The 27,229-nt window shown below is 32.8% G+C and overlaps 1 protein-coding gene and 1 long non-coding RNA gene across 3 annotated transcripts in view; one reads left to right on the plus strand and one right to left on the minus strand.

The window, feature by feature from the left end:
* Positions 1 to 25,544, minus strand: part of LOC118183198 (uncharacterized) — a 91,383-nt gene extending 65,839 nt beyond the window's left edge. The window contains exons 1-2 of one of the 2 annotated variants that reach the window (XM_085809077.1): positions 25,381 to 25,544; positions 22,418 to 22,462 (exon numbers count right to left, since the gene is read on the minus strand). In XM_085809077.1, the coding sequence (XP_085665203.1) occupies positions 22,418 to 22,442 (25 nt within the window). In that variant the 5' untranslated portion in view covers positions 22,443 to 22,462; positions 25,381 to 25,544. Of the gene's footprint in view, positions 1 to 22,417; positions 22,463 to 23,607; positions 23,659 to 25,380 lie in introns of those variants that run through there. The other variant, XM_085809078.1, reaches the window with a different exon arrangement.
* The window catches only part of LOC146992737 (uncharacterized), a 62,404-nt gene that overhangs the window by 16,459 nt on the left and 18,716 nt on the right, over positions 1 to 27,229 (plus strand). The window lies entirely within an intron of this gene.

Raw genomic sequence — 27,229 nt, forward strand, 5'->3', positions numbered from 1 at the left:
AAGCATATTGTGTTTTTTGTAACTCACTGCTGAAGTATGGTGGGGAAGGATTCAAGGCTTTCACAAATCATTCTAAAACTGTGACGCACCTAAAATATTCAAAGTGCATTAGACATTCAATGACTTTAACCCACGAGCACACGCACCGATCCGACGAACACGAGAACACGCGCCGGGTATGTCATACCCGAATAAAAAAATTGTAAATAAAAATTTGCCGAAAAAAATTAATCGGTTTTTTAAAAGAAATTAAAATGTAAAACCAAGTTAATACTTCATTTTAGACAAAATAGGAAACAATAAGGTGAGGAAAAGTTATTTACTTACAATTTTTTTGAACATTGTTTACAAAATGAGGTTATATGTTCCATACATATACTTTTGCTACAATTTTCACAAATGAATCTAGTCTTTCTATCTTTTTTCTTGAAGCACTCTGTACACCTCTTGTAAGTCATTTTAGGTTTTTTGGAGGGTGGTCCATTGTTAACGTGTTCATCGGTGGTCAGTGTTTGTCCAAAATCAGGAACCACAGATGCTCGTCGTCGTTCATTTCGAACATTTTCTATTAGCTGCATCCCTAAGGCTTTGAGAAAAGTACTCTTCCCGTTCACATGTGAAATTTTCTCGTATTGAATAAATATAAATATTTGTATTGTCAACTACATGTTTTAACATATCTTCATCAATAAGCAATGACAAGGACTCTAAAGGTGTTGAGACGTCTTTAGAATGTATTTCCAGAGAATTTAGTTATAATATTTTGGCGCCAATTCTAACATTAGTCCGGAATTTATTTTTGTTCCATTTTACTCCATTTTTTCCCAACATAGAACTCATTGCTACATTTTAGAGTTTCATTTTCTGTTTCTGTATCTGAATCACTACTCTATATGGATGGATCATGATTACTAATTATATTCTTCGTCATCAACATCTTCCTCTTCTTCACTAAATGAATCCTCATCAGAAGAAACTGTTTCAAGAAGATTTCTCAATCTTTTCATCTCTTCATAGTAAGGAATATACGACAAAAACTTATACTAAAAGCTCGAAAACGAGAAGTGCGAAGTGACTCACTGAGAAACGCCAGTACACGCGCGGGTATGACATGCCCGAACAATGCTGGTCCTAAAAAACCATTACACTTGCCACCTCACGAATTTCCCCCATTTAAGTACGTGACCTTGAACTCAGCTACACTAACTTTCGTCCTTTTATGAAAGAATGGGCGAGAAATATACAAAAAGAAAAATGTACATGGGTATGACATACCCGCCGCGTGTGCTCTCGGGTTAAGTAATTATGCTAATTCAAAAAATACTGATGACTTACTGGAGACTGATGCTCGGCCATTGGATATAGTGACAAGAAAAGCATGCCAAGAGGTATTAATAACTTCGTTTATCGCCGAGAATTCTCTTTCTTTCAATGTAGCTCTCAATTTAATTGAACTCTGCAAACAGTTGAGCCGTGATCAGACGGCACTAAACTTGTTGGAAATGTCCAGGACTACTGCATGTTATAAGATGAAATATGGGCTCGCATAAACTATTAAGGAAAATATCATTAAAACTTTAAAGGAGACTCCATTTTCTGTAAATTTGGATGAAAGTACTAGCAATGCTCAAGAAAGTATACTGGCAATATTGGTGCAGTTTTATGACAACAATCAAAATGAAGTTGTAGTTCATCATTTTGCATCTTTTAAAGATGGAATCTTGTAATTCAGAAGCTGTTTTGAAAGCTGTTGTTAATACTGTTGAAGATAATAATATTCCATGGGCAAACTTACTTAGTGTATTAATGAACACATGTAACACCATGCGTGGAAAAAAAAGGGTGTTGAAACCAGACTATGATCAAACAAAGCACCCCACTTATTAGATATTGATGGTGACACATGTCACACAGCTAATAACTGTGCAAAAAAATTTGCTTCATGTTTTGATAGATACTTTGAAGATTTGTTTGATGACGTCTATTTTGATATGAAAAGCTGCAGTAAAAGAAAATTTTTTTTTAAATTTGTGAATCCCTTGCCATTAAAAAACTTAAGCCCTTGAAGAGACCAGACCATAGATGGGTGTACATTTTATGTGTTTTAGAAAGAATCAAAGATCTGTGGGATGCTCTTATTGCATTTTATTTTCACTACTTGGATAAAACTGATAAAGGGGATTATTTTTCTTATGTTGAAACTGTATACAATAAAAGAAATTTTTCTGCAGCTCAGAAAAAAATTGTTGAAGGGGTGTATTCTTGCTTGCATTCCCAACAACTCACAAAGGATGCTTTAGCTCGGAAAAAAAGAATACTAAATGGGTTATTTGTTATGCAAAACAAAACTTTATTGCATATGGCATTATATTCATCATTATTACCAGAGTTCAACACATATATTAAATTATTTGAAACAAAAAAACCAATGCTTCATTTAATGCATTCCAGTATTTATAAATTGATGGCAAAATTTTTCTCTTTTTTTATGAAGCCAGAAAATATAGAATGCACATCTTATAATGATTTATTAAAGGTTGATGTCACAAATCCAGAATTCCATCTACCTAGCAAAGTAATATTTACTGGTGCAGAAGCTTCCACTCTCCTGAAGAAATTATCAAAAAATCATCAAATAGCAAAAGAATTCCAAATTTCTCTGATGAAAGATACTAATACAGCACAGCATATGAAACAGAAATTACCCCTTAAAAATTCATATCTAATTAGTTTTACAACATTAGATCCAGAGCTAAGAGGTAAAACCAGTAAAATATTAGCTTTAAAAAGCTTGAAAAATTATCATCTTTTATGTCCCATATTTTTAGTGATAATGAAAAGTCAAAAGTAGAAGCTGAAATAAAGTTATACCAGAGTGATATTGATATCACCAAAGAAATGCTCTACACATCTGATGAAAGTGGAAATCAAGTCAAGTGTACAATTGATAAATATTGGTCTAAAGTTTTTAATTTTAAAAATGATTTCACAAATGATTATAAGTATCCTGCATTGGCTAAATTTGGTCAAAGCCTGCCTTAGCTGCTTCAATGGCCCATTAGTGGAAAGTGCATTCAACTTAATGGATACACTTGTCACTGACTATAGAACCTCTCTTAAGATTGATTCCCTAGATGTAGTGCAGACTATTAAATATGATTTAATGGCTTCTAAAGAAACCTCATGAGAAAAATATGGCTCAAAAAATCCAATGACTGATCCAGTTCACAAAGATCTCTTACTGAATATGAACAGAAGTTGGAAAACATATCAAGAGGACTTAAAAACATGTATTTCAGATGAGTCACCTATAAAAGTCTGAAAAACCTTCTACATTAGCAGAAAAGCAAACTGCTTCTACCTCTGCATGTGCAGTTCTCGAGGAAATTTCTTCAACTGTAAATGAGGAAAATAAAAGTCAACCTTCCTGCAATTATGAAGTTCACCACAAAAGAAAGACAAGCCCACAAACATCAGAAAATAAAAAAAAGCAGAAGAAATTAGATAATCTTTTTTTAAAGAATTAATTCAGGTAATTTAAAATATTTACATAAAATGTGGTAGTTTATATGTTTGAAAATTTATGGTTATTAATTTTGCAAAAAAAGTAATTCATTGAACTTTTATAGTTAGGGCATTCAATACTTCATAATTGTAATTTTTCATTTCTCTCCCCCCCCCTCTCAAAACTCCAAAATGTCCGTAGTAAGTCTGTAAAAGTTTCAGGGGATTTTTTGGGGTCCCACAAACACCCCTGGATCCGTAAAGTATAAAATTGTATATTTAATTCTAGTTGGCTCAGTCTAGACGAGTGATTCTCAACAGTTTTTCCCTCATGTGCCTTTTTAACCATTGCTAAACGATCATTCCCAAAACTTGAAAAGAACATATGCGTTTGTTTAAATATGGGTTATTTTTAATGTAAACAAGTACAAAACATATTGGTAAATACCAAAATTTGAATAAAAGTGCTTTTTTATGGTCATAAACTAAATTTAAATACTTTATACGTAAAAAAAAAAGTTGACTAAATTACTCTCTGAAACTGTGAAATTCCCCTTAGGGGTATTCCTCCTGATTGAGGACCCATAGTCTAGACAGAATTAGTTTTTAATAGTGACTAAATGTACAGATAATTTAATTTGTCTCACTTCTCTTATACTAACTTTTGTTATAAAAAACTTGGGATTACATGCATGTTTTTTGAAAATGAAAGTTAAGACACAAATTTAAAAAAAAAAAAGTTATGTTTAAAATTTGATGTTGAATTCAAAAACGTTTATTTGGTAACCAGACTTAATAAACATAAGAAATCAAATTTGAAGTATACCTTACTTGTTCTTACTAACTTCTGCTTAATGAATTATTCTTACGAAAGAACCTTAAAATCAGGTGAAACATTTCATGCTAGAAAACAAAATATTAGAAACTTTTGAACTCATTTAATAAGGGAAAAAATTATTCATAATGTAGCTCCATAATTAAGCATTTTTTCTACTTGATCGCCAACACACAAGGTTTATAAGAAATATCCCCTCACGTTATGTGGCTACTATTTCTGTGTTGTCAGCATATGAAATTCGTATAGGGAAAACAATGCATTTCGAGGTGAAGAAAATGACCTTAATTTGATAGTTTTTCTAAATAATAAATTTTTACATGTTATGCGTTTCTTTTTCTTAATCTAGGTGAAATAATATTCAACATGTAATAACTGCATAAAACCCACAAAAGAAGTGTTCCAGTGAAATTCAGTTTCTAAATGCTGTTTAAATGCGCTTCATTGAAAGTTTTTATATATAAACAATTATGGTAAATTAAAATGAACTGTTTTTTAAGCGTTTACAGTTAATCAAGTAACATAATATTTTTTATTGAAATAAAAATTATTTTTAATGTGCAAGATTACTTTTCTTACAATAGTCCATGGTTCTTAAATCCTCTTGTTCTTGAGTTCAGAAACCTTCGTTATTAAAATTATTTAAATATTTTAGCTTTTACATGGTTTCTTATTTTTCATTTTAACTTTCATGTGGTTGCGTTTTCAACCATATGAAAGTTAAAATAAAAAATATTACTTTTACATAAATTTTAATACATGTAATAATTTAATTTTTTTAGAAATAGTTCAGAAATAAGTAGTTTTACTTTTAAACAATGGCTTTACTTCAATATAACAAACAAGTTTAATTAGTTCATCAAAAATTTGTTAGAGAAACTATTGAATCAGGAGCTAGCATATTTTTCCACTCTGCAGTTTTACTGGAAAAACAGTGAATTATCCCTTTAAAAATGGTTAAGAAATATTTAATTCCTTTCGTTTTCCAGTTATTGAACTTCTTAAAATAATTGAAATTCTAACTAAATCCTTATATAAAAAGTTATTCAAGAACTAGACTAAAGAAATGCAAGGAAAGGGGTTAACTTCAGTTACAAGCGGGATTTCAAATATTGTTATTTTCTAGTAACTAAAACCATTTAGTATCCTCTTTAATTTATTCCTGACCACCCTTTAATTGCTCTTCTGCCACCCTATCCCTTCTCAGACCATTCTTTGGCACCCCAGGTTCGATAGGGGATAAAGCAATTAAGCAAGGCTCTCCTCTCTTTAACTGCTTTTTCACACAGCTGGGGGCAAAAGAAAAGGAATGCAATGGTATCCCGCCTGAAGCCAGCGGCCAGTTAAAAAACTGCAAGACAAAAGCCCACAAGGCGAATGCCCACTTAAAAACAACACACATTTTCAGGAAATCCAAAATAGCTATGACTTCCTGAAAAATTTTACGAGTAATAATTATTATGATTAAAAATGAAATTTCAAGTGGGAATGAAATTAATTTATGTAAAATCCAAGCTGTCAGAATTTAACTAGATTATTTAAAACTGTGCTTTTAATTCACTATTAAAACAGTGTTTGTGATAGCGCACACAAATATTTTCTTAATCATAATAGAATATGGTACTTTTATTTTTTTCGTTGAAATGAAAGTTCGGCTTTAATTCTCCATATTAAATTCATTATATGCAACATTTTCTGCAGTGTTAAATTATTCATAAATTATTCTCTGTATATGATGAAAAGTTATATACATTTTATACTCCTTATAATTTTGTAGAATTAAAAGAAGCAGTGTGGCCAGTATTCCCTTTCACCTCTCTTTGTCGGACTTATACGAGAGCACTTCCATTTGTCACATAAATATAAAAACAAAGTTACACATACATGTATATGTTTTTAATTATATTATTTTGATTGACTTTCTGTTCTACATACATATAGGATTTTAATTCAGCGGGAGCCCAAAATGAAATGTCTTCCGCTACTTAAATTTATTGTTCAATTATTTGTTATTAATTTTATTTATTTTTTATTTTATCTTTATTCATGAATCTGCTTTGTGAAGCTGAAGAGAAAAGGGAAAAGTATTAATTTTAACGTAGCATATATATCGGTATGGGTTTTTGTTTGTGTGGGCTTTTATCAATGTGCACTTTCATCTGGTCACCACCATTTACGGGTACCCCTTGGCAAAAATTGACGATTTTTGGCAGCACATGGATACCAAGTTTGTGCGATTCTTTGACTTGTAATTTTGGCTTTGTGTACTGCCGATTGTAGTACCAAAAATTGAAGCTACACAAAGACAAAACAACAAGTCAAAGAATTGCACAAACTCAGTATCCATGTACACATTGACCTATTTTCACTTCAAAAAATATCGCAGAATTGCACAAACTTGGCATAGTGGACTCCCTTGACTTTGTCCATGTACATATTGATATATTTTCACAAGTCAAAGGAGCACCCAGTTCTACAGTAGAGACAAACAAAAAATATGTAATCTCAATAACCTACATTTTAAACCAAACAATGAAATAACATAAAAAAGGAAAAACCTCTTATGCATCTAAGCACTACACAAAGCAAATGTCCATTTAGCTTATTTAGAAATTTCTTAGTCTTCAGTTTGTGGCACAAAAAATTCCTTAACAGCATCCAAAAACTTTCTAAAATTATCTGAACTCGAATTTGTACATCCTCAAATATATACTTGAATGTACTTGAATCCATGAAACTCCAAACAGCATGTGGAGAAGTAGGCCTATACAGTGTGTCTACCCACTGGAAATTGCAACTTCTGAAGCTAACAAAGTAGTTTCAAAGCATCCTCCAACAAATACAAAGGTATCTCAATGACAGAAGATAACCCCTGTAGTACCCATGACAGGAATTCAGAAAACCTGATACTGACAAACTATAAATGTGCCTGAAAGATTAGACTTGTAACATTTAATTTATTGAATTGTGTCTCCTTCCAAACTCAAGATGGGAGGATGCTAGGTGTTGTGAAACTGATTAGTTGTATCTAACAAATATTAAAAACAAATCTCTTCATTTTGATGTACGAGACACAGATGGCGTTGGCTGTCATTGAAGTAGGAAGAAAAAAAGGGTTTTTCCCCTTTCGACCTCGTGACGTGAACTGATTAAGATGTGTAATAACTTTCGGCCCGACAATTGTTAAAAAATGTATATATTTTGTAGTGTAGAGAGAATATAATTAGATAAATCAACTTCTTAGAGTTTTTATTCAGATTCAACATCACACTACCCAGGTAAGTGAGCAAGTTTTGTCTTTAGTTTTTCTGGATTGCTCGGTATCTGGGATGAGTGAAAGAAATATTTTTATTTTAATGATATTTAATTATAAGACTATGTTTTAGTAATAACATAAAGTGGCATCTGCGACAGGACTCTAAGAAATAAACTTTAAAAAAGAATTATTTTAATGGTTATAGATAGTTTTTGATGTATTAAAGTATAATTAAGTTTAAATTCGAAACTATTTTTTGTAAAGCAGTTTGTTTTATTTAGAAAGTTAACTATGGAAGCTTTAAAGGCTCTGAAACTTAAACGGGCAGGTTTACGCACTTCTTTTGCAAAAACTGCTAATGTTTTAAAAACGGAGTTAGTAAAAGAAGATTTTTCTGTAGATTTAGTACGAGATAAACTTACTAAACTACAAAATGTATATTCAGATATAAAAAATGTAGATGATAAAATTCTTGATTTGTTAGCTGAAGACGGGAAAACTTTAGAGGATGATGTTACTAAAGAAATCGAAAGTCGCGAGGTGTATTCTGATGATTTCATAACACTAACTCGGCAAGTTAATGAAAAATTACAATTTTCAGATGAAATCAATTTAGAAACAAGACCAAATGATGGTGCTGGTATTTGTTGTAGTAAGATTAAACTGTATAGACTTCCGAAAATCGAACTTAAGAAGTTTGATGGGGAATTGATAAATTGGCTACCGTTTTGGTCGCAGTTTGAGAAAATTCACATTGACCCTGATTTATATGAAAGTGACAAATTTTCCTATTTGATTCAGTGTATGAGGCCTGGATCACGTGCTAAAGAATTCATTGAAAGCTGTCCGGTGACTTCGGAAAATTATGATAAAGCTGTTTTAGCATTGAAGGAACGTTTTGGGAAACCTGAATTATTAGTAGAAGTGTATGTTAGGGAACTAATTAAATTAATTGTTTCTAATGTGAAGGCAGATCAAAAGGATAAATTACCTCTTGATAAACTGTATGATAAAATTGAAGCTCAGTTGAGAGCCTTAGAGTCTTTAGGTCTTAAATCGAGCGAAAACACATCGTGGTTATTTTCGATGGTGGAAGCGTGTCTCACAGAGGATGTTTTAAAGGCGTGGCAAAGGAGTTCGCTCTTTAACCAGCCTGAAGGAACTGATCTTTCTCGCCTTACCAACTTAATGAAATTTTTAAAGTCTGAAGTGGAGGGTGAGGAGAGATTAAAATTGGCGCGTAATGGACTCGATGGTGTTAGTCGTAAAGAAGGATATCATGATAAATCAAAGAGGGAAACAAAAGGTAAATTTAAATTTAAGAAACAGGGAAATGTTCCCACTGTCACAGGTTTTCTTACAACCAGAGAACATGCATGTATTTTTTGTGGTAAAATGCATGCTAGTAAAAATTGTTACGATGCGCGTTCATTATCTCTTAATGAAAGGATTTCTAAAGTTAAGGAGAAAAAATGCTGTTTAAAATGCTTGGAACCAAATCATATGGCAAAGTTCTGTAAACAGTTTGTTAGGTGTTTTGCTTGTGGTAAATCACACTCAGTTATTTTGTGTCCGGACATTAATAATGAAACTGAACCTCCTACAGAAAAATCAGAAATAGACAACATACATACGGCTACAGCCAGGCAAACTTGTACCACTGACGTAGCTTTAATGACTTTATGCGTAAGAGTAGCTGGTGTCAAAAAGCATAAAGATGTTAGAGTACTCTTAGATTGTGGTTCCCAGAAATCGTATATTTTGAAATCATTAGCCACTGAATTGGGATTACCAATTATTTCCAAAGAAAATGTTGCTCTTACTTTATTTGGAGGTGCCAGAACAGAGGCAAAAATGCATAACAAATATTTGGTAAAATTATGTTCAGCCAGTCCGCGTAAGTATTCAGATCTAGAATTTGAATTTTTAGATCAAGACATAATATGTGGGGATATACCTCGGGTACCCAAAGGTCCGATATTAAAAGAATTAAAACGAAACAACATTTGGTTGTCGGATCTGGGAGCAGATTGTCCAAAAATAGAAATGCTCATCGGTAGTGATATTTATGGAAAAATTCTCACGGGATCAGTAAAACAATTAAAAGGAGGACTAACAGCAGTTTGTACGAAACTTGGTTGGACAGTTTGTGGTGTATCGGAGGAATTTGTTAATCACAAAGATAAAGATGCTTCCATTTTGTGTGCAAGTTTAGTGGGTCACGACTTTAAAATCTCCGATCTTTGGAGTTTAGAAACGATCGGAATATTAGATGCTCACCAGAATTCAACTAACGCTGCTGAGGAAGAAATTGCCCACGAACAATTTTTAAACTCTTTCCAGAAACGAAGATGGTCGTTATTGTGTCGGATTACCTTGCTTAGTATATAACGCAGAATTGACATCAAATCGTCATGTAGCAGAAAAAAGATTGTTCAGTGTCACCCGAAAACTCAAGTCTTTACATAAATATAAAGAATATGATCGAATTTTTAATGAATGGATGGAGGAGGGTGTAATTGAAATAGTACCAGACAATGAACTGAATTATAAAGGGCACTACTTACCGCATCACCCAGTATTTAAACCAGACAGTGTCTCCACTAAGATAAGACCTGTTTTTGACGCATCATGTAAAGTTAATAGATCGCCCTCCCTTAATGATTATTTAGTAAAAGGACCAAATTTAATAGAAGAAATCTCTTCAATTTTGTTAAGATTTAGAGAAAAATGCTTTCGCATAACCTCTGATATCCGGCGTGCATTTTTACAGATTGAATTACGGAAAGAAGATAGGGACTTTTTAAGATTTTTATGGTGGGAGAAAGATAATGTACTGAAGGTTTTCCGCCATACGAGGGTAGTTTTTGGAGTAAAGTCTAGCCCTTTTCTATTAGGAGCGGTTATTTCAGTTCATTTGGCACAAGTACCAAAGGAACAAAGTTCTATTGCTCAGAAATTAAATAAATCCTTTTATATTGATAATTGTGTGACTTCTGTTGATAACAAAAAGGAGCTTGTGAATTTTGTGAAATATTCTACTAAAATATTAGCTGAAGCAAAAATGGACTTACGTATGTGGACCTATGGCCCAATAGAAAAAGATGTGGAACTAACCCAAAGTACTTTGTGCACTGACTCCACAATGGAGAATTCTGTACCAGTTTAAAGGAATTATGTGGGACAGAATAGAAGATAACCTTTGTATTGAAATTAAGACTGTATTGGTTTCGGATAATTTGTCTAAAAGAGAGGTTTTGTCAGTAACGCAGACAATGTTTGATCCTTTGGGTTTCTTGACACCTGTTTTATTGCCTGCAAAGTTACTGCTACAGGAAATTTGGGCGATAAAAGCAGACTGGGATACTCCATTACCAGATAGTATCAAAAGTAAATTTTCGAGGTGGTATAATAAATTACAAATTTTGAATAAGTTGAGAATACCACAACGTATAGGTTTTGGAGATAGAAGTTCCTGGACACTTCATGTATTTTGTGATGCAAGCCAGCATGCTTATGCCACGGTAATATTTTTGAGATGTGAAACTAAAGAAGAAACATTAGTCAGTTTTGTAATGGCTAAGTCAAGAGTCGCACCCTTAAAAGAACTTACTATTCCCCGTCTAGAACTTATGGCCTGTCTTTTGGGCGTGCGTCTTTCCAAATATGTGACAGAAGCTCTTACATTAGATGACATCCCGAAATATTTTTGTACCGATTCCACCACGGCCATATCTTGGATTCAAAGAAATAATGCGTGGGGGACTTTTGTGGGCAATCGCATGAAGGAAATTTGCGCTTTCACTAAAGCAAATCAGTGGTCATATGTACAGGGTCATTCTAACCCAGCTGATTTACCTTCTCGTGGTTGTTCCCCTCTTCAGTTTTCCGAATTAAATTGGTGGAGAGGGCCTGTTTGGCTCAAAGACCCTAGAGATAGCTGGCCAAAATTAGAGGTTAAGCCAAAGGAAACTTTAGTTTTTTCAGAGTGCAGGAAAGGCATAAATTTAAATGTAAATCTTAGTATAACTACAAAAGCGGATAAAGTTAAGTAGTGTGAGATGTTCTCTAAATTTTCAAAAATGTTAAGAGTTTTAGGTTGGATAAAGAGACTTATCAAAAATTGTCGAAAGAAAATTGTAAATAAAGAGCCTTTTCTGTCTGCTTCCGAGATAAAGGAATCTAAAATTATACTTCTTTCACTTGTTCAGGGGGAGAGTTTTCCAGAGACTGGAGACTCCATCAATGGTCTTTTGACCGTACGAGATCAGAATGGCTTAAGAAGAGTAAAAACGAAAATCACCGAACGATTCTTATGCATTCCGGTACCCGATTTTATTACCTTCTAAGCATTATATTATTGACTGTTTAATTAGAGATTACCATTTAAAGCATTCTCATGCCGGCGTACAAGCATTAACTGTTATAATTAGAGAAGAATTCTGGATCATTGGTGCAAGACGCCGAATTAGATCGGTGGTGAAACAGTGCGTCCGTTGTAAATGATTTTCAGCAAAACCTCCAACTACTGCACCCATTCAATTACCATTAGACAGAGTTCGAGATGCTTTCGCATTTGAAGTTACCGGCATAGATTTATGTGGCCCTCTGATTCTCAAAAATAAAAACAAAACATGGGTAGTACTGTTTACGCGTGCTGTATATAGATGTGTACATTTGGAACTAGTGACATCCGTAAGTACCGAATGCTTCATTCAAGCGTTTCGTCGGTTCATAGCCAGAAGAGGTCGGCCATCTACAGTTTATTCAGACAATTCAGACATCTACAGTTTATTTGTCGGTACATCTGCATTGCTGAAAAAGGTTGACTGGGTAAAGTTAATTGCTCAGGAAACTTTGCATCCTATCACTTGGAAGTTCATTCCGCCCACTGCTGCTTGGTGGGGCGGATGGTGGGAGCGTCTAATCCGCACAGCCAAGAATTTGATTGTGAGAGTCTTAGGACAAGCTGCAGTCAATTACGAAGAGTTACTCACCGTCATCTGTGATGTGGAAGCCGTAAGAAACTGTCGACCACTTACTTATGTGTCAAATGACTCTGAGGATCTTCTACCATTAACGCCTTCCATGTTCTTACAGGACATTAAGGTTTCAGGTACAGCAGATTTGGATGCTTTAGATCGAAATAAACTCTTGGCTCGTCAGCGTTTCTGCCAGAAACTTCGAGAACAATTTCGTAGCCGTTTCCGCAAGGAGTACCTTAAACAGTTAATACAAAAGCATGGACAGACGGACTGTGAATTAAAAGTAGGAGACATCGTGCTAATAGGTTGTGAGAACCTTAAAAGAGTGAACTGGCCAATTGCTCGTGTCCAAGAACTTTGTACAAGCAGAGATGGATGTGTAAGAGTTGTAAAAGTGAAAACTAGAAATGGCATACTGATTCGTCCTGTACGTAAACTGTACCCTCTAGAAGTGTGTTCCTGTGCTAAGGATACCATTATTTGATTTTTGATTTTCCTTCTGAAAATCAAAAAGGTGGGAGTGTTGTGAAACTGATTAGTTGTATCTAACAAATATTAAAAACAAATCTCTTCATTTTGATGTACGAGACACAGATGGCGTTGGCTGTCATTGAAGTAGGAAGAAAAAAAGGGTTTTTCCCTTTCGACCTCGTGACGTGAACTGATTAAGATGTGTAATAACTTTCGGGGCCAGAAAAATTTCCCGACAATTGTTAAAAAATGTATATATTTTGTAGTGTAGAGAGAATATAATTAGATAAATCAACTTCTTAGAGTTTTTATTCAGATTCAACATCACACTACCCAGATAAGTGAGCAAGTTTTGTCTTTAGTTTTTCTGGATTGCTCGGTATCTGGGATGAGTGAAAGAAGTATTTTTATTTTAATGATATTTAATGATAAGACTATGTTTTAGTAATAACACTAGGAAATGACTGTTTTACTTTTTATTTCATATTTTTGTTTCATAAATGTTTGTATAAATCACGTGATATAGTAAAATCCTTTTCTTTTATGAAGGAAATAAATCAGCCTTTTTTACTGAGAATAACTTGCTATTCAGAATATGGCAGCAGTTTTTTTTTTTTTTTTTTTTTTTTTTTTTAAATCTAATGTTCCAGATAATTAAATATGGTGCTAACACAAGCTAGTTTTATGACATTCTTTTAAGTTTCATGCAATACGTCTTACAAATGTGATGAGTTTTATTAATTTAAATCTTGAATATTAAGTATATTTTATATTCTACCTGCATTTAGAATTTTGAAACGTACATCTTTAATTCCATAGCAGAATTCAGCAGAATTGCTTGTGAGGTTTTATGTAACTTTGTACAGTGTTTCGTATAGAAGTTAAAATTTAAATCTTGCAAAAGGATAAGATCTCAAAATTATTTAATCAAGGTTCATAAGTGCATTTGCACAAGGAAGTTAAGAACTTTCTAAACAGCACCAATGAAAGAATTAAAAGACCTGTCATCAAATGAAAACTGAATAAATCAATGCAATTATCTTTGCAACCAATAATATTCACTCGTATAACAGCATTTTAATAATAAATATATGTAAAAATTATAGTTCTGAACCATAATCTAATATTTAACATAATTGTAAAACAAATTTGAGAATAAAATTCTCTTCCTATAATTTAATTACTATATATTTCTGAATATAAGTTGATTTGTCCATAAGCTGAGAGTGTGTTTTTTCCTTCAAAAATTTATCTAAAATTCAAAACCCATTTATAAATTTAAATGGGGGAAGAAAAAATAATGTAATGTTCAAGTATATTGCCAAGCAGCTAAAAGAGATGGAATATTTTCCAGGGATGCTATTATAAAGTAAAATGCGTAGTGCTAACAGTGATAGTTTTAACTCTGGCACCTCTATATATTTCCTCCACTCATTTATTCTCTTAAGATATGATCTATAGTATCTGTGCTAGTGTTATTTCTGTTTTGATAAATGTTATTTTGTTTTCATGCCGATGCAACAAACCAGCAATATAAAAAAACTCCTTTTCATAAAAGAAACAACTCATTTTATTTAAAATTAGTTATATATAAACTTAAGTACTAGAAACTAAAGAAATAAAGAAGTGCTATATTTGGCAATTTATCGCTTGCGTCCGACTAACGGTAAAATATCTACGTTTTTAGGAAGATTAGCAGATCCGTATACCAGCAGACTCTATAAGTTAGCTTTAGAAAAAGTTTCTAAAATTCTTGACTTATACACGGATATGTTTTACACTTATAATACACACACATAGATAACCAGATTTGTCTGATATTTCTATATTTTGGAGGTAATGTTCCTAAAATTTTCATAATTATAGTTGGATCGTTGATGATTTCACTTTTTGGCAATACTCTTATGTTTTTGTGTTTATATTCTGTAGATTCGTTTCTGTGTTTTTTGTTGTTACTTTTATTCCACTTTAGGCCTTTTTTTTTTTAAATTTGAACGGGTTAATGCATGTAACGATATTTGAACGCAAGCCAATCCATTATACTCTCAGTTTAGAATTCAGAAAACAGAGGTAAGGATGTTCAATATAGATGTGTCACTTATAAACAAATTTAACAGACAAAATTATTCAGAATGGAAATTTCAAATTATTTGTGCCCTCAAGACAAAAGGAGTATTTTCTGTCACCAACAGAACTAAGTCAGGAAATTATGAAGCAGCAATAGCAAAAAGGGAAAAAGATGCAATGCCAATGTTTATAATATCATCTATGATGGAATTTTCACAAGTAAGTTCTGTAAATTGCAAATATAGAAAATCTTGCTCATCAAATCAAAGAGTCTAGTGAAAGCATCAGCAATCCAACTATAATTACGAAAATTTTAGGATCATTGCCTCTAAAATATGGAAATTTCAGACAAACCTGGTTATCTGTTCATGATAATAAATAAAACTTTTCGAATCTGATCGCAAGACTTATCGATGAAGAAATGTCTTTTATTGCAATCTGAGAATGGTGAGTCTTCATTTTTTGCCTTTAATTGCAATAAATTTAAGCAAACAAGGTAATCTATACGAGAATCGGGAAGTGAGAACAAATTTTAAAATATAACAGAAACTTAGATAAAACCAAAATAATGTGTTATATCTGTCTTATGAAAGGACGTTATGCTCGAGAGTTAATTCCAAGCTGTGTGGAGAAGAAACTAGTGTTCCGAAAAGAATTACACCAAATTACAGTGCATTTAGCTAGGAAATAGAGAAAGTGTAAAAAAAAGTGTTGGAAAGTGGTGTATCTGTTCCTATGACCTACAATCTCAGCTACTTTGACAGCTTCATTGAGACAAGTGAAAATGAAACTATCCCTCTAGGTAAAATTGTAGAATTACCCATTAAAGGAAAAGGAAATTAAAAAGTCCAGAAGTTTATTCATGGTAAATGGCAAGAAGAAGAAATATGTAATGTTCTCTGTGTTCCAGATTTAAAGAAAAATCTTCTCTCTGAAGGGATTATAGAGGTAAAAGACTGAAGATATTAAAAATGCAAAATCTCGCTGATATATACAACTGTGAAAATGAGTTAGTTGGCTCAGCATTCCATGCTTAAAAATATAGTTTCTTCTGAAGCAAATATTTATCACAAGAATAATTGAAGAATATGGTGTGAAAGAACAGGGTAAGGATGGACAGTATAGATGTGTCACCTATAAACAAATTTAACAGACAAAATTATTCAGAACAGAAATTTCAAATTATTTGTGCCCTCAAGACAAAAGGAGTATTTTCTGTCACCAACAGAACTAAGTCAGGAAATTATGCAGCAGCAATAGCAAAAAGGGAAAAAGATGCAATGCCAATGTTTATAATATCATCTATGATGAAATTTTCACAAGTAAGTGAAAGTAGCTTAAAAACTCTTTGTGACCAGAGAGATAAAGGACTAATTGAAAAGCTAGATGTCTCAAAGAAAGATGAATTCTTTTGCAAAGATAACTTGGTGTAATCAAAAGCAATCAATTGTTTGTACGTCTACCACTGAAGCTGAATATATTGCACGTTCAACTGCGGTGAAAGACGTATTGTGGCTGCACCAGCTTCTGAAAGATGTGGGTCAAAGTGAAATGTGTAAAGAAGGGAATTGTTATTTCCAGTCATAACCAGAGTGCCCTTAAGCTGATCAAAAACCCTTTATTTCACAAATGCACATAACATATTGTGTGCACAAACATATTAATTGTGCAAAATGTGAAGACAAATCTGCTATTATGAAGTATGTGAAAGCTGAACAGTTAGCAGATATCTTTACAAAAGTTTTTCCCAAAACAATATTTAAAAGGTTAACAGAACTGTTTAACACAAAAGATAAGACCCTCTTGTGAACTTTTAAAAGATTTGTATTAGATGACATTTTTAAAATTTAAATTTTTGCTTTTCATTCAGTAATTGAGTTATGTCATAGATCATACTTTTGTTCTTGTGATAACAGAACTGGAGGGAGTGTTAAATGTGTAATTCAGCTGTCACACTTAATAACAATGAGTTTTGCCTCTTTCCACATAATTGGCAGTTGAATCTCCAAACCTTAACTCCACATATTAAAAGAATGCACCATAAAACTAGCTTGTGATAACACCACAATATTTTATTATTTGGAATATAACTTAAAAAAAAGTTTAAAAAAAACTGCTGCCAGATTCTGAACAGCAAGTTACACTCAATAACAAGGAGGTAAAAAAATGTTAGTTTATATCTTAGTAAAATAAAATTTTGCAACATCATGTTACATATATAAGCATTTATGTGACAAAAATATGAAATATAAAATAAAAACAGTCATTTCCTAGCAAATTCTGCTCAAAAACATTAAGCTGTAAGAAAAACAGCGAAATTTCCACTGAAAAATAATTCAGTACTAATGAATAAAAAGTGTTTAATTTTGCTTTTCTGTATCCTATATAGTGCATCAAAAATTTTAAATGTGCTTAAAGTTTTGGAAGTTTGTAGATTTCTATAGAATTACTCTATTCGTTTCCCTTTTGATGGAAGAAACATGGAAACTGGCATTGTTGTTGTTCGCTCCCCAAAATTTCCACCATAGAAGCAAAGGTCATGTGTTCCCTTTTTATAGCAGTTAGTGCATTAATTTAACCTGCTATGGTATATGAATGCCAAAAATTGCATTTAAAAGATTCAAACTTTAAAAAATTTAGATTAAATCGCTGACTTGCTTAGTTGTGATACCTGAAGTTCCAAACAAGTTGTAGCAGATTCAGTTGACTCGGGGGTCGTGATAGTTTTGCATTAAGAGTGAGATGCAAGCTCAATAAACTTACTGATGACCGTAGCCAATTTTCTCAAATCAACTTCTCTGAGAGTAGCTAAAATAAATTGTGTATCAGTAGGAAGCCCCACAAGCCACAAAGACCTTAAGGGTTCACCTGCAGTGGGGGTCTTCAACCTTTAATGCCCGAGAGCCACATCAATAAATTCACAAAGATCCGCAGGCCACATGTCTGTCAAAAAATAGTGTAGTCAGAAAATTTATATAAAAATGGGAGGTTTGTTTTGCAAGATTACAGTTGATTCTAAGCGAAGAGTTAGTGTTACAGATTTGTATATAGTATATATATACATTGGTTCCAGAAAGTAAAATGGAAATTGATTTAAAATGTTTTGCAACTTTTTTTAACTATGAAAAAAAGAATAAAGATGATCGTACAGAACGAAGTTACAAAATGCATTTACAATAAAAAAAATTTTTTTTTTAAACTTACATTACTGGCGGGAGAGAGTAGCTGTTTTAGTTTTAGTGTGAAATCTGAATTGTTTTTGCTTGATTAAAGCTTCAATATCCGGTTTAATCTGTGTTGTTGCAATTCGTAGTTTCCTCCAAATGTCTGTAGCCGTGTTCTTGTTTTTGATTTTAGGATTTTCGTTTTACTAAAATTGTTGTTCGCATATGTAGGTACCGCCAAAGAGAGAAGACATGAAGAGTGCATGTTTACGAATTCCTGTATACTTGTCTTCGGTCATGTACTTCGAATAAAAATCAATTAATGTAGGATTTTCAAGAAACTTGCATTTTACTGCAGAGTCACACTGTTAATCTATAAATTCTAATTGAAGTTCAGTTGGAACACATATTACATAAGATAAAGTGAAATTTTTGCAAAATTCATCATTTTCAGAAAATCTTATCTCAAATAATATCAGGCATGTCAATAAAATGTTTTATATATCAAGAATAAGAGAAAAAAAGTTTTTTGCGACAAAAAAGCTGACAAGGCAATTTTTCTTAAAATCAGAATTTTTTTAAATTCTTCAATTTTTCTTCAAATTCAAATGTGGGGCCACTACACTGACTACCAATAAGTATTTGGACACCTATGCAAATGACAATATCTGCGGTCCCAAGGTACGCCACGGATTCCGCCGGTATATATTGTGTAGGAAACAGTATCGGCTTTAGTCGCATGCAAGATGCCTCGCAGTTCGGAGCTCTCTGATTTTGAGAAAGGTGTAATTATCGGGTATCACAAATGTGGCCGATTCTTAAAGGACATATCTAGCGATACCCAATATCGACAGTGGCCTATGTGATTAAGAAGTGGAAGGTGAGCGGTAATTGTCGGAATGTGCCCTGAGTCGGCAGACCAACAAAACTGGGGAATAGAGACCGACGAGTGCTGTTCAGAGAAATTCAGAAAAACCGCACCCAACCGATAGCCCTCATCTGCAAGGAGTTTCAACAGGCATCCGGGAGTATTGTTTTAATGAATACCATCCGTAAGGAAGCACATCTGCTTGGTTTTCATGGTCGTGCTGCTGCCCATAAGCCTTTGATCACAAAGTCCAACTGTGCTGCTTGGTTAATGTGGTGCAAAGCACATCGAAATTGGACCGTAGATCAGTGAAGAAGGGTTCTTTGGAGTGACTAATCAAGGTTCACCCTTTACCGTTCGGATGGCAGGGTCTGGGTTTGGCGTCTACCTGGAGAACGTCTCCTTCCCGAATGCATTGTGCCAACAGTCAAGTTCGGCGGAGGTGGAATTATGGTATGGGCTAGACCCTTGGTCTCCATTCATGGTAAGCTCAACTCTGATGCCTACTGCACTATTTTGGATGACAATGTGTTTCCTACGTTGTGGCAGTTTTACGGGTTGGACCCCTGTTACTTTCAGGACGACAATGCCAGTTGTCATGTTTCGACGTTAACCAAGGCTTGGTATGGTGCCAATGGAGTTCATCGAATGTACTGGCCTGCCCAGAGCCCAGACCTGAACCCTATCGAGAATCTCTGGGACGAGTTGCATCGCCGAATTCAGGGGTGCACTACCCGTGCAAAATCGGTGAAGGAACTTCTATGTCTTCTCCAAGCTGAGTGGAAGAAAATACTACTAGCTGTCATACAAAGACTTGTGGAACGTATGCCCCGGAAGGTCCATGCTGTAATTACCTCTTGTGGAGGCTCTACCAACTATTGATTTTGAATAAAGTTATTTTTTCTCTTCTATCACAGGTGTCCAAATACTTATTGGTAGTCAGTGTATAATGCCTTCAGCGGGCCACGGTTTGAAGACCCCTTACCTACAGTATCATCTACTACATCGTGCATATGAGTCAACAACTGAGATAGGCGCTGGTTGCCTAGCTTGAAACATAACAACAGAGTACAAATTTTTGATGCTTCACTTTCAGAATGTATTGCAATGGATCTTTGTTTTAAGATATCATATTTTCCAGTTATGGGGTTTTTTTTAAATGATATTGCTAACAGAATTAAGTGTATGAGAATCCACAGGAACCACAGTATGGTTAAATTTCATGTTATATTGGAAAGGGAAAAGTGGAATTCTGATCTAACAAACTGTAATGCAGGGTTTGTTTTCCAAAAAGGCGGTAATTTTACTTAAATGTGCGATGCATATGTAGCTGCTACATTTTCAGTTCTAAAATGATCAGTATAATTTTCATGATGTGACATGACAATTTAAATTAAGAGAAGACATATTGTTCTAATTGCAAGAACTTAAAAGAAATTCAGAATAGACAAAGTATAAAAACAATTTTGTTCAATTACTTATTATAAATACTATAAGTGAAAAATATTCACAGAAAATAAAAAATATTTTTCACAAATATTAATACTAAAGCATGATGTAAAAGGATAGAAGACATGTCATGTGCTTATACCCATTAGGGATGCACATGAGAATGAAAAATGCATGTATATTAACAAAAATATTAAACATATAAAATATACTGTATACATTATTAGTAAGGAAAAAACTGACTTTAAGAACGTGCAGAAAAACATTTTCTTTCAAAAATACACTTTATGAATATTCTAAAAAATATGTTTTAAAAATCCATTAAGATTATCAGTTTAAAAAAAATTTTTTTTTTTTTGAAAACACTCACTATTAAAATTCCAGAGAGCGTCATACAAAAAAATAATTTAATTTTATCTAATTCCAAAAGACGACACACAAAGTTATGAATGCTTTCATTAAAATATCCCTGACTTATATCTTCATAAAAGAATCATTTGCATTGGCATAAATACTGCCATGGAATCCCAAATTTTATCCAGCTTGTTCAAAAGCACTTCACTCCAGCTGCATGTAAAACTGCAGCATAACCTTATTCTTCACATTTAGTAACCAATTATGATGACGATTTAACACCATTATACTCCAGACTCATCATTTCAAAAAAGGCCACAACTTTAAATTCAAATCAATTTTGACAGCAGTATTCAAAAACAATTTTATTTATCATTTAAAAAATGAAAATGCATCTTGCAAGAGGCTAAATATTTAAAATGAACACAATCATGGCCAATGTCAGATATTGACTGTGAACAGGAAAGAAGCGAGTCAGCGCTCACACATATTGTGCAGCTAAAATTGGTGTTACCACTCATTGCAGTGGCAATGTTTCACCAAAATTTCATTGCAAATAATTTTAACCCTTTCCTTGATTCGCCCAGGTGACCTCGGAATGAGAACATTATAATGCAATAATTCACCAGAGTTTCTTTAAAGTAGTGATGAGGTGCAACATGAAAAACCTCCTGTTTTTCTCACAGAAATTGGTTGGATAGGCTTACGATGCAGAACAGGAAAACTTGGAGAGTTTGAGTATTTCCAAGTTACTTCAAGAAATAAGAGAAAAAGTGATTGAAATAATGTCTCTCGTCGATACAAAGGAAAGCACATTTTCAACGCCCATAAAGCTTGGTTGCTATGCAAGAGGATTCCAAACCTAACATCAGAATTTAAAAGGATCAAAGATGCATTGGTGAAAAATTGTCAAAAGTACAAATCATGATTTTTTTGCGGGTGCCAATATGATTGACATTTAGCATAGTAGTAATTTGGGGATTGGAAAACCCTTAGAAGACTTATAAATATTTATTGATATGAATTGTTGAACTAAAAATGAGTGTTAATTTTCTTTTACAAAAATATACACAAAGTTTTACTACAATATATTCATGCTAGCATAGAATTATAGATTATTTTTGTACTCAGAAGTTAAATAAGCATTACAGCTAAACTTTATATTTTTCATTCATTTTGAATGTTTTCATTTTTAGAGATAAAATTAATATTCATAGTTATAAATATGTATTTTAGATTGAGATGTGTAATTAGAGAGAGGGTTAAACCATGACTTTTATAATAAATGTATCATGTAAAATTAACAACACATGGAACAGTGAAAAAAATTAGTAATTGCATATAATAATTGCTATTGAACTTTAATATGTTTTTAAATTAGAATTATTGATATACTTTTATACTGGAGACATCCCAAGGAAAGAAAAATTATATATTTGCATGATAAATGTTATAATTACTTACGAACTGGCACAGGAATTCTATCCATCGTTTTTACAAGATAGGTTTCTGAAATAAAATTATGTTTCATGTTATAAAGTATAATTTCAGAAATATTAAATAATGTGCATTTTTACTTCAAGCAGTTTTAAAACAATAACTAACTTTGTTAAATCTCTTTCTCTTCTCTTTTAATAACTAACTGCAGTGTGTTCTGTATATATACTCTTGCGAACAGTATAAAGTCAGGCTTATGAGTAAAATACAGTAAAATTGCTGTTTTAAAAATTGTTTATTATTATATAAATTAAATTAAAATACTTTAATAATTATTGCATTATTTAATATCATTCTATAATAAAGCATTGAAAAAAACTAATTAAATTCACTATGATTTGTTTACGTGTATTTGATTGCTTAAAACTAACAGTTTGGAATTACTAAAAGCTGTTATTATTTTTAATTTGTTTAACTGAGTAGAGAATGCAATTTGTAAATTCCTACGCAATGAAATTCGACTACATTGTTTGTTCCGTGAAAGCCTTTTGGGGGGGGATTGAGTTTCTCATTTCAAATTAGCGAGTAAAATAAAATTGCACCATTAATTGAGAATAAGTGTGTCATTTGATTACATGTAAAAACGTCGTTATATCTAAATTCAAGTCGGCTTGTAATAGCGAAAATGAAGTCACATTTTCGATTTACGAATCGGTTAAAACAGTATATAAAAAATAAAGCATATTATTCTAATTAAACTTACTAATTAATTCATCAAGTATTTATATAGTGCTGGCATGACAAATTTAGTAGTCATTTCAATGAACAATACAAAATTAATGTAAAAACGTGATATCTAATCTTATTCAAATCGGCTTGTTATAGCGAAAATTGAAGCAACATTTGCGATTTACGAATCAGTTGAAAGAAACATAACAAATAATATGTATCAAATTAAACATATTAATTAACTTGTAATTATTTCAATGAACAATAAATAATGTAAAAACATTATATCTAATTGTATTCAAGTTCGGCTTGCAATAGCGAGAATCGTGCTACAATTTCGATTTACGAACCAGTATAAAGAAACAGAAAGTAAAGCTTAATATTTAAATTAAACGTATTAACTAACTTATAAGGTAATTATTTTAATTAACAGTACAAAATTGGGAAATAATTTTAATTGTTTTAAAGAATAATTGGTCTAAAATTACCGTTTTACAAGAATGGCTACCTCTCAGACAAAGAGACGCTTAAAGACAATGGGAAGTGATTATTAGTTGCCATATTATAAAATATTAATATTTTGCTTGAAGAGTAATAATTCAGCCGTTAGAGGATCTTAAAAGGTGCCATTTTACGTTTTTGTTCAGTAAATTCATGTATTTGGGTAGATTTAATCACTTTAAAAAACCGAATATAAATGAACATTTTTAAGGAACACTTTTTTAAACTTGTTCAAGTATTTTAAGGCTTTTTGACTCGCATATTGAAACTACATAAGGTGCTTGCTTAGGTCGAGCTATGAAAAAAAAAATGGGAACTATTTCGTTTTATCCCAAGATAGAAGCTTGGTTCGACGATTTTACCACTTTAGGCCTCCTTAAAGAGCCCAAAATCATCCTAAAATTCTTGATAAAAAATGAGCCCCCTCCCAACAGAACGCCTTTAACTGGAACTGTTTTAATGGTAATTTTCAGGGTACTCTCCATCAAAGACAATTGATTAAATTATTTAATTGCAGCAGTACATTAAAATTAATTAAAGAGGAATTTACAGTCATTATTATTATTATTATTATTATTATTATTTTCATTATTTATCAGAGATCAAACAAATGTTACAAGTCGGTATTTCCCGAAACGCGGAATGCATATTTCTTTTTCTTGTACACTTTCATGGAGGTATTGAACAAGCTATCCGATCACTGTTGCAGTAAAAGAAGGAATGATTTTTATTCATAAATCATGTAGGTTTATATAACTTCCTTCCATTCACGAATATATTTTGTACTTTTTCGCTAAGCGTTTTTCTTGAGTAATAACATTGTGGAGATACTTTCAGTATATCTGTTTTCTATTCTTGAATTTTTTTCGCTCTCTGCTGCGGACTATGTATTTAGTAATGTTAAATAAATTTGTGTTTATTGCTTATTGTATTATATAAACACGCGCGAAGAAGCATTTGAAAATAAATATTGTTTTTCAGGTTTTTTTTTTTTTTTAATTTTCTCGTAGAACTGAAAGAATAATGTAAAGGAAAGTCTGAAATGATTTCGCTCGCCCTCTGCATTGCTTCCAAATAAAGTACTACAGTTTTACAGAAATTGGAACAAGTTAAAAAGTTATTTATTACGACAATGGTCTGGAGCTTTTGCCTCAAAAATGGATTCTTGCGAGTCTTTCAAAACTAAACACTGCAATATATACGTAATACGAATAAAAAATAAAATGCCAATGATCCGAACTGGACCAAGCTTGTCTTGAGCGATTTTATTATTGCTAGGCTTGGAATAATAGTGGAAATCTGTTTAAAAAAATGCAGGCTGTCCTATTTTGAGTCTGTGTTCGAATACCAGACAGGCTTGATGTTTGTAAGTGTTTGGAGTAAGAGGGCACGTTTTTTTTGTTTCCAACCTCTCTGATTATGACTAGTGCACCAATGGCCGAATGGATAAGACTGCTGGATTCGAATAGTTCGACTGGGTCTCAGTTCCTGGTAACTGAATGGGCCTGCTACATAGGAATTTTATGATTCATGTACTACACGATGAAATAAGACTAATATATAACTATGCAATGAAGAATACGTATCATAGATAAAGTAAATCAAATATGAAATGTACAGAACATATTTTGTTTTTCTAGAACATAATAACTGTTGTCTACTTACGCTGGGAAAATGAATGTGATAAAGATGCGTAATTTATAGCCTCGAAATTTCACAACAAATTTATAAAAGTTAGAAAGCAAAATGATTCCTCTTACCTTGTATCAAGCGAGATCATACCTTATTAGCTTGTAATTCAAAAAAAGTTGTAGACTGAAATTATAAGATAACAAATCACATTTTTATTATACAATGAAAATAGATTAAGATTCGTTAGTATTCAAATATATATGTTGAAAGGGAGAAGAAAAAAGCAAGTGTCTTTTCCTGAAGGAGTGAGAAAAGTAAAAGTAACGAACAAGTGAGTTACAAAATTAACTCCTTTGTAGGGTTTCCACTTCATAACGTTTATCGCGCTATTGGCGACAGTCCATCACTATTTGCATACCAACACCCCTACTTGATGGGCAGCATCGCCATTTGCAACGATTTTCGAAGTTTCTCGAACACAGGCTTGCCTAGTGGTTTGATGAATAGATCTGCGATCATGTCGGAACTTCTGCTGTAGTCTAGGCTCAGGATCCCGTTTTGTTAAAGTTTACGCAAGTAGTGATACTTGACGTCTATATGTTTTGTTCTGAAGCTATTTGTCTCCGTTTGTGATAGTTTGATGCATGATTTGTTATCTTCATATAGTTTAATCGATGGATTTTGTTTTAGTCAAGCAAATTTAACAGGCATTGTGCTTCTTGGTCTGTATTAGCTGCTGCAATATATTCTGCTTCAGTTGAAGATAGTGCAATGAAGTTTTGCCTTTTGCTGGTCCATGAAATGCAGTTTTTTCCTAATTTGAATATGTATCCGCTAATGGATTTTCTTGTTGTTCTGTCATTTGCCCAATCTGCATCTGAATAGGCAGTCAGTATAAGTTCTTGGATTTGGTTAAAGACCAACTTAAAGTCTTTGGTTGTATACAAGTATCGAATGACTTTCTTGACAGCATTCCAATCTGTGTTCCTAGGTTTTTCATTTCTTCTACGCAGTAGATTGACAGCGTATGCTATATCTAGTCTGCTGATTGTTGCAATATATAAAAATGCCCCTATTGATTGTCTATAATTGCATGTATTATCCTTTAGAAGTACATGAAACATTTTTAACAATTTACATTCAAGTTACTTAAAAACATCTTTCGAAATAGAACTTACTAAGTATGGATTCACTCTTTTCAGGTAATTCTACTATAATGAATCTTAGGAGATAATAGGCCCACCAGCGGCCGAGCGGTAACGTCGCTGAACACTGGTAGTTCGGTCCGAGGTTCGAATCCCGCGAACGGGCTGGCTGCATGGGTGTTTTCGTGGTTTTCCCCATGTGTAACGTGTATACGAGCCAGTTTCCCTTAAAAAGTCCTCCACGAAGGCATCCCTCCCTTAAGGCAGATAGCCCTCGAGTGCTTTGCCGTAATCTAATAAACCAAACCAAACTTAGGAGATAATATAATCAATATTATTTAGTAAATAAATTATTATCCTTTAGAAGATCATCTTCAGTTTCTAGTTTGTTTCCATTGGCGCATATGTTGGTTTTTCGTTTTGAAGTCCAAATTTTTGAACTATTTCACCTATTTTATTCCTTTGATTTATGGCAAAGGTTCCATCTTTAGTTCTTTCGATGTTTATGCCAAGGTAGTAGGTGACTTCTCCTAGGTTTTTGATTTCCAATTTAGCGTTTAGTTGTTGGGTTGTTTCCATTACATCTTCTTCTCTTTCACTTCCTATAAGCATATCATCTACATATAATATTATATACGTGAATTTTTCATTGATGCTTTTGAAAAACAAGCATGGGTCTCCTTTACTTTGTTTAAATGACATGTTTAGAAGTATTTTTCCAATTTTTAGATTCCAAGCTCTAGCGGCTTGTTTTAAACCATATATAGATTTCTTCAGCTTGCAAACTTCATTTTCATTTCCAGCTTTTGAGTATCTTTCGGGTTGAGTCCTG

Source organism: Stegodyphus dumicola, chromosome X2 (genome assembly GCF_044657685.1).
Source record: "Stegodyphus dumicola isolate Sdum_Otavi_A_Nest chromosome X2, ASM4465768v1".
NCBI lineage: Eukaryota > Metazoa > Arthropoda > Arachnida > Araneae > Eresidae > Stegodyphus > Stegodyphus dumicola.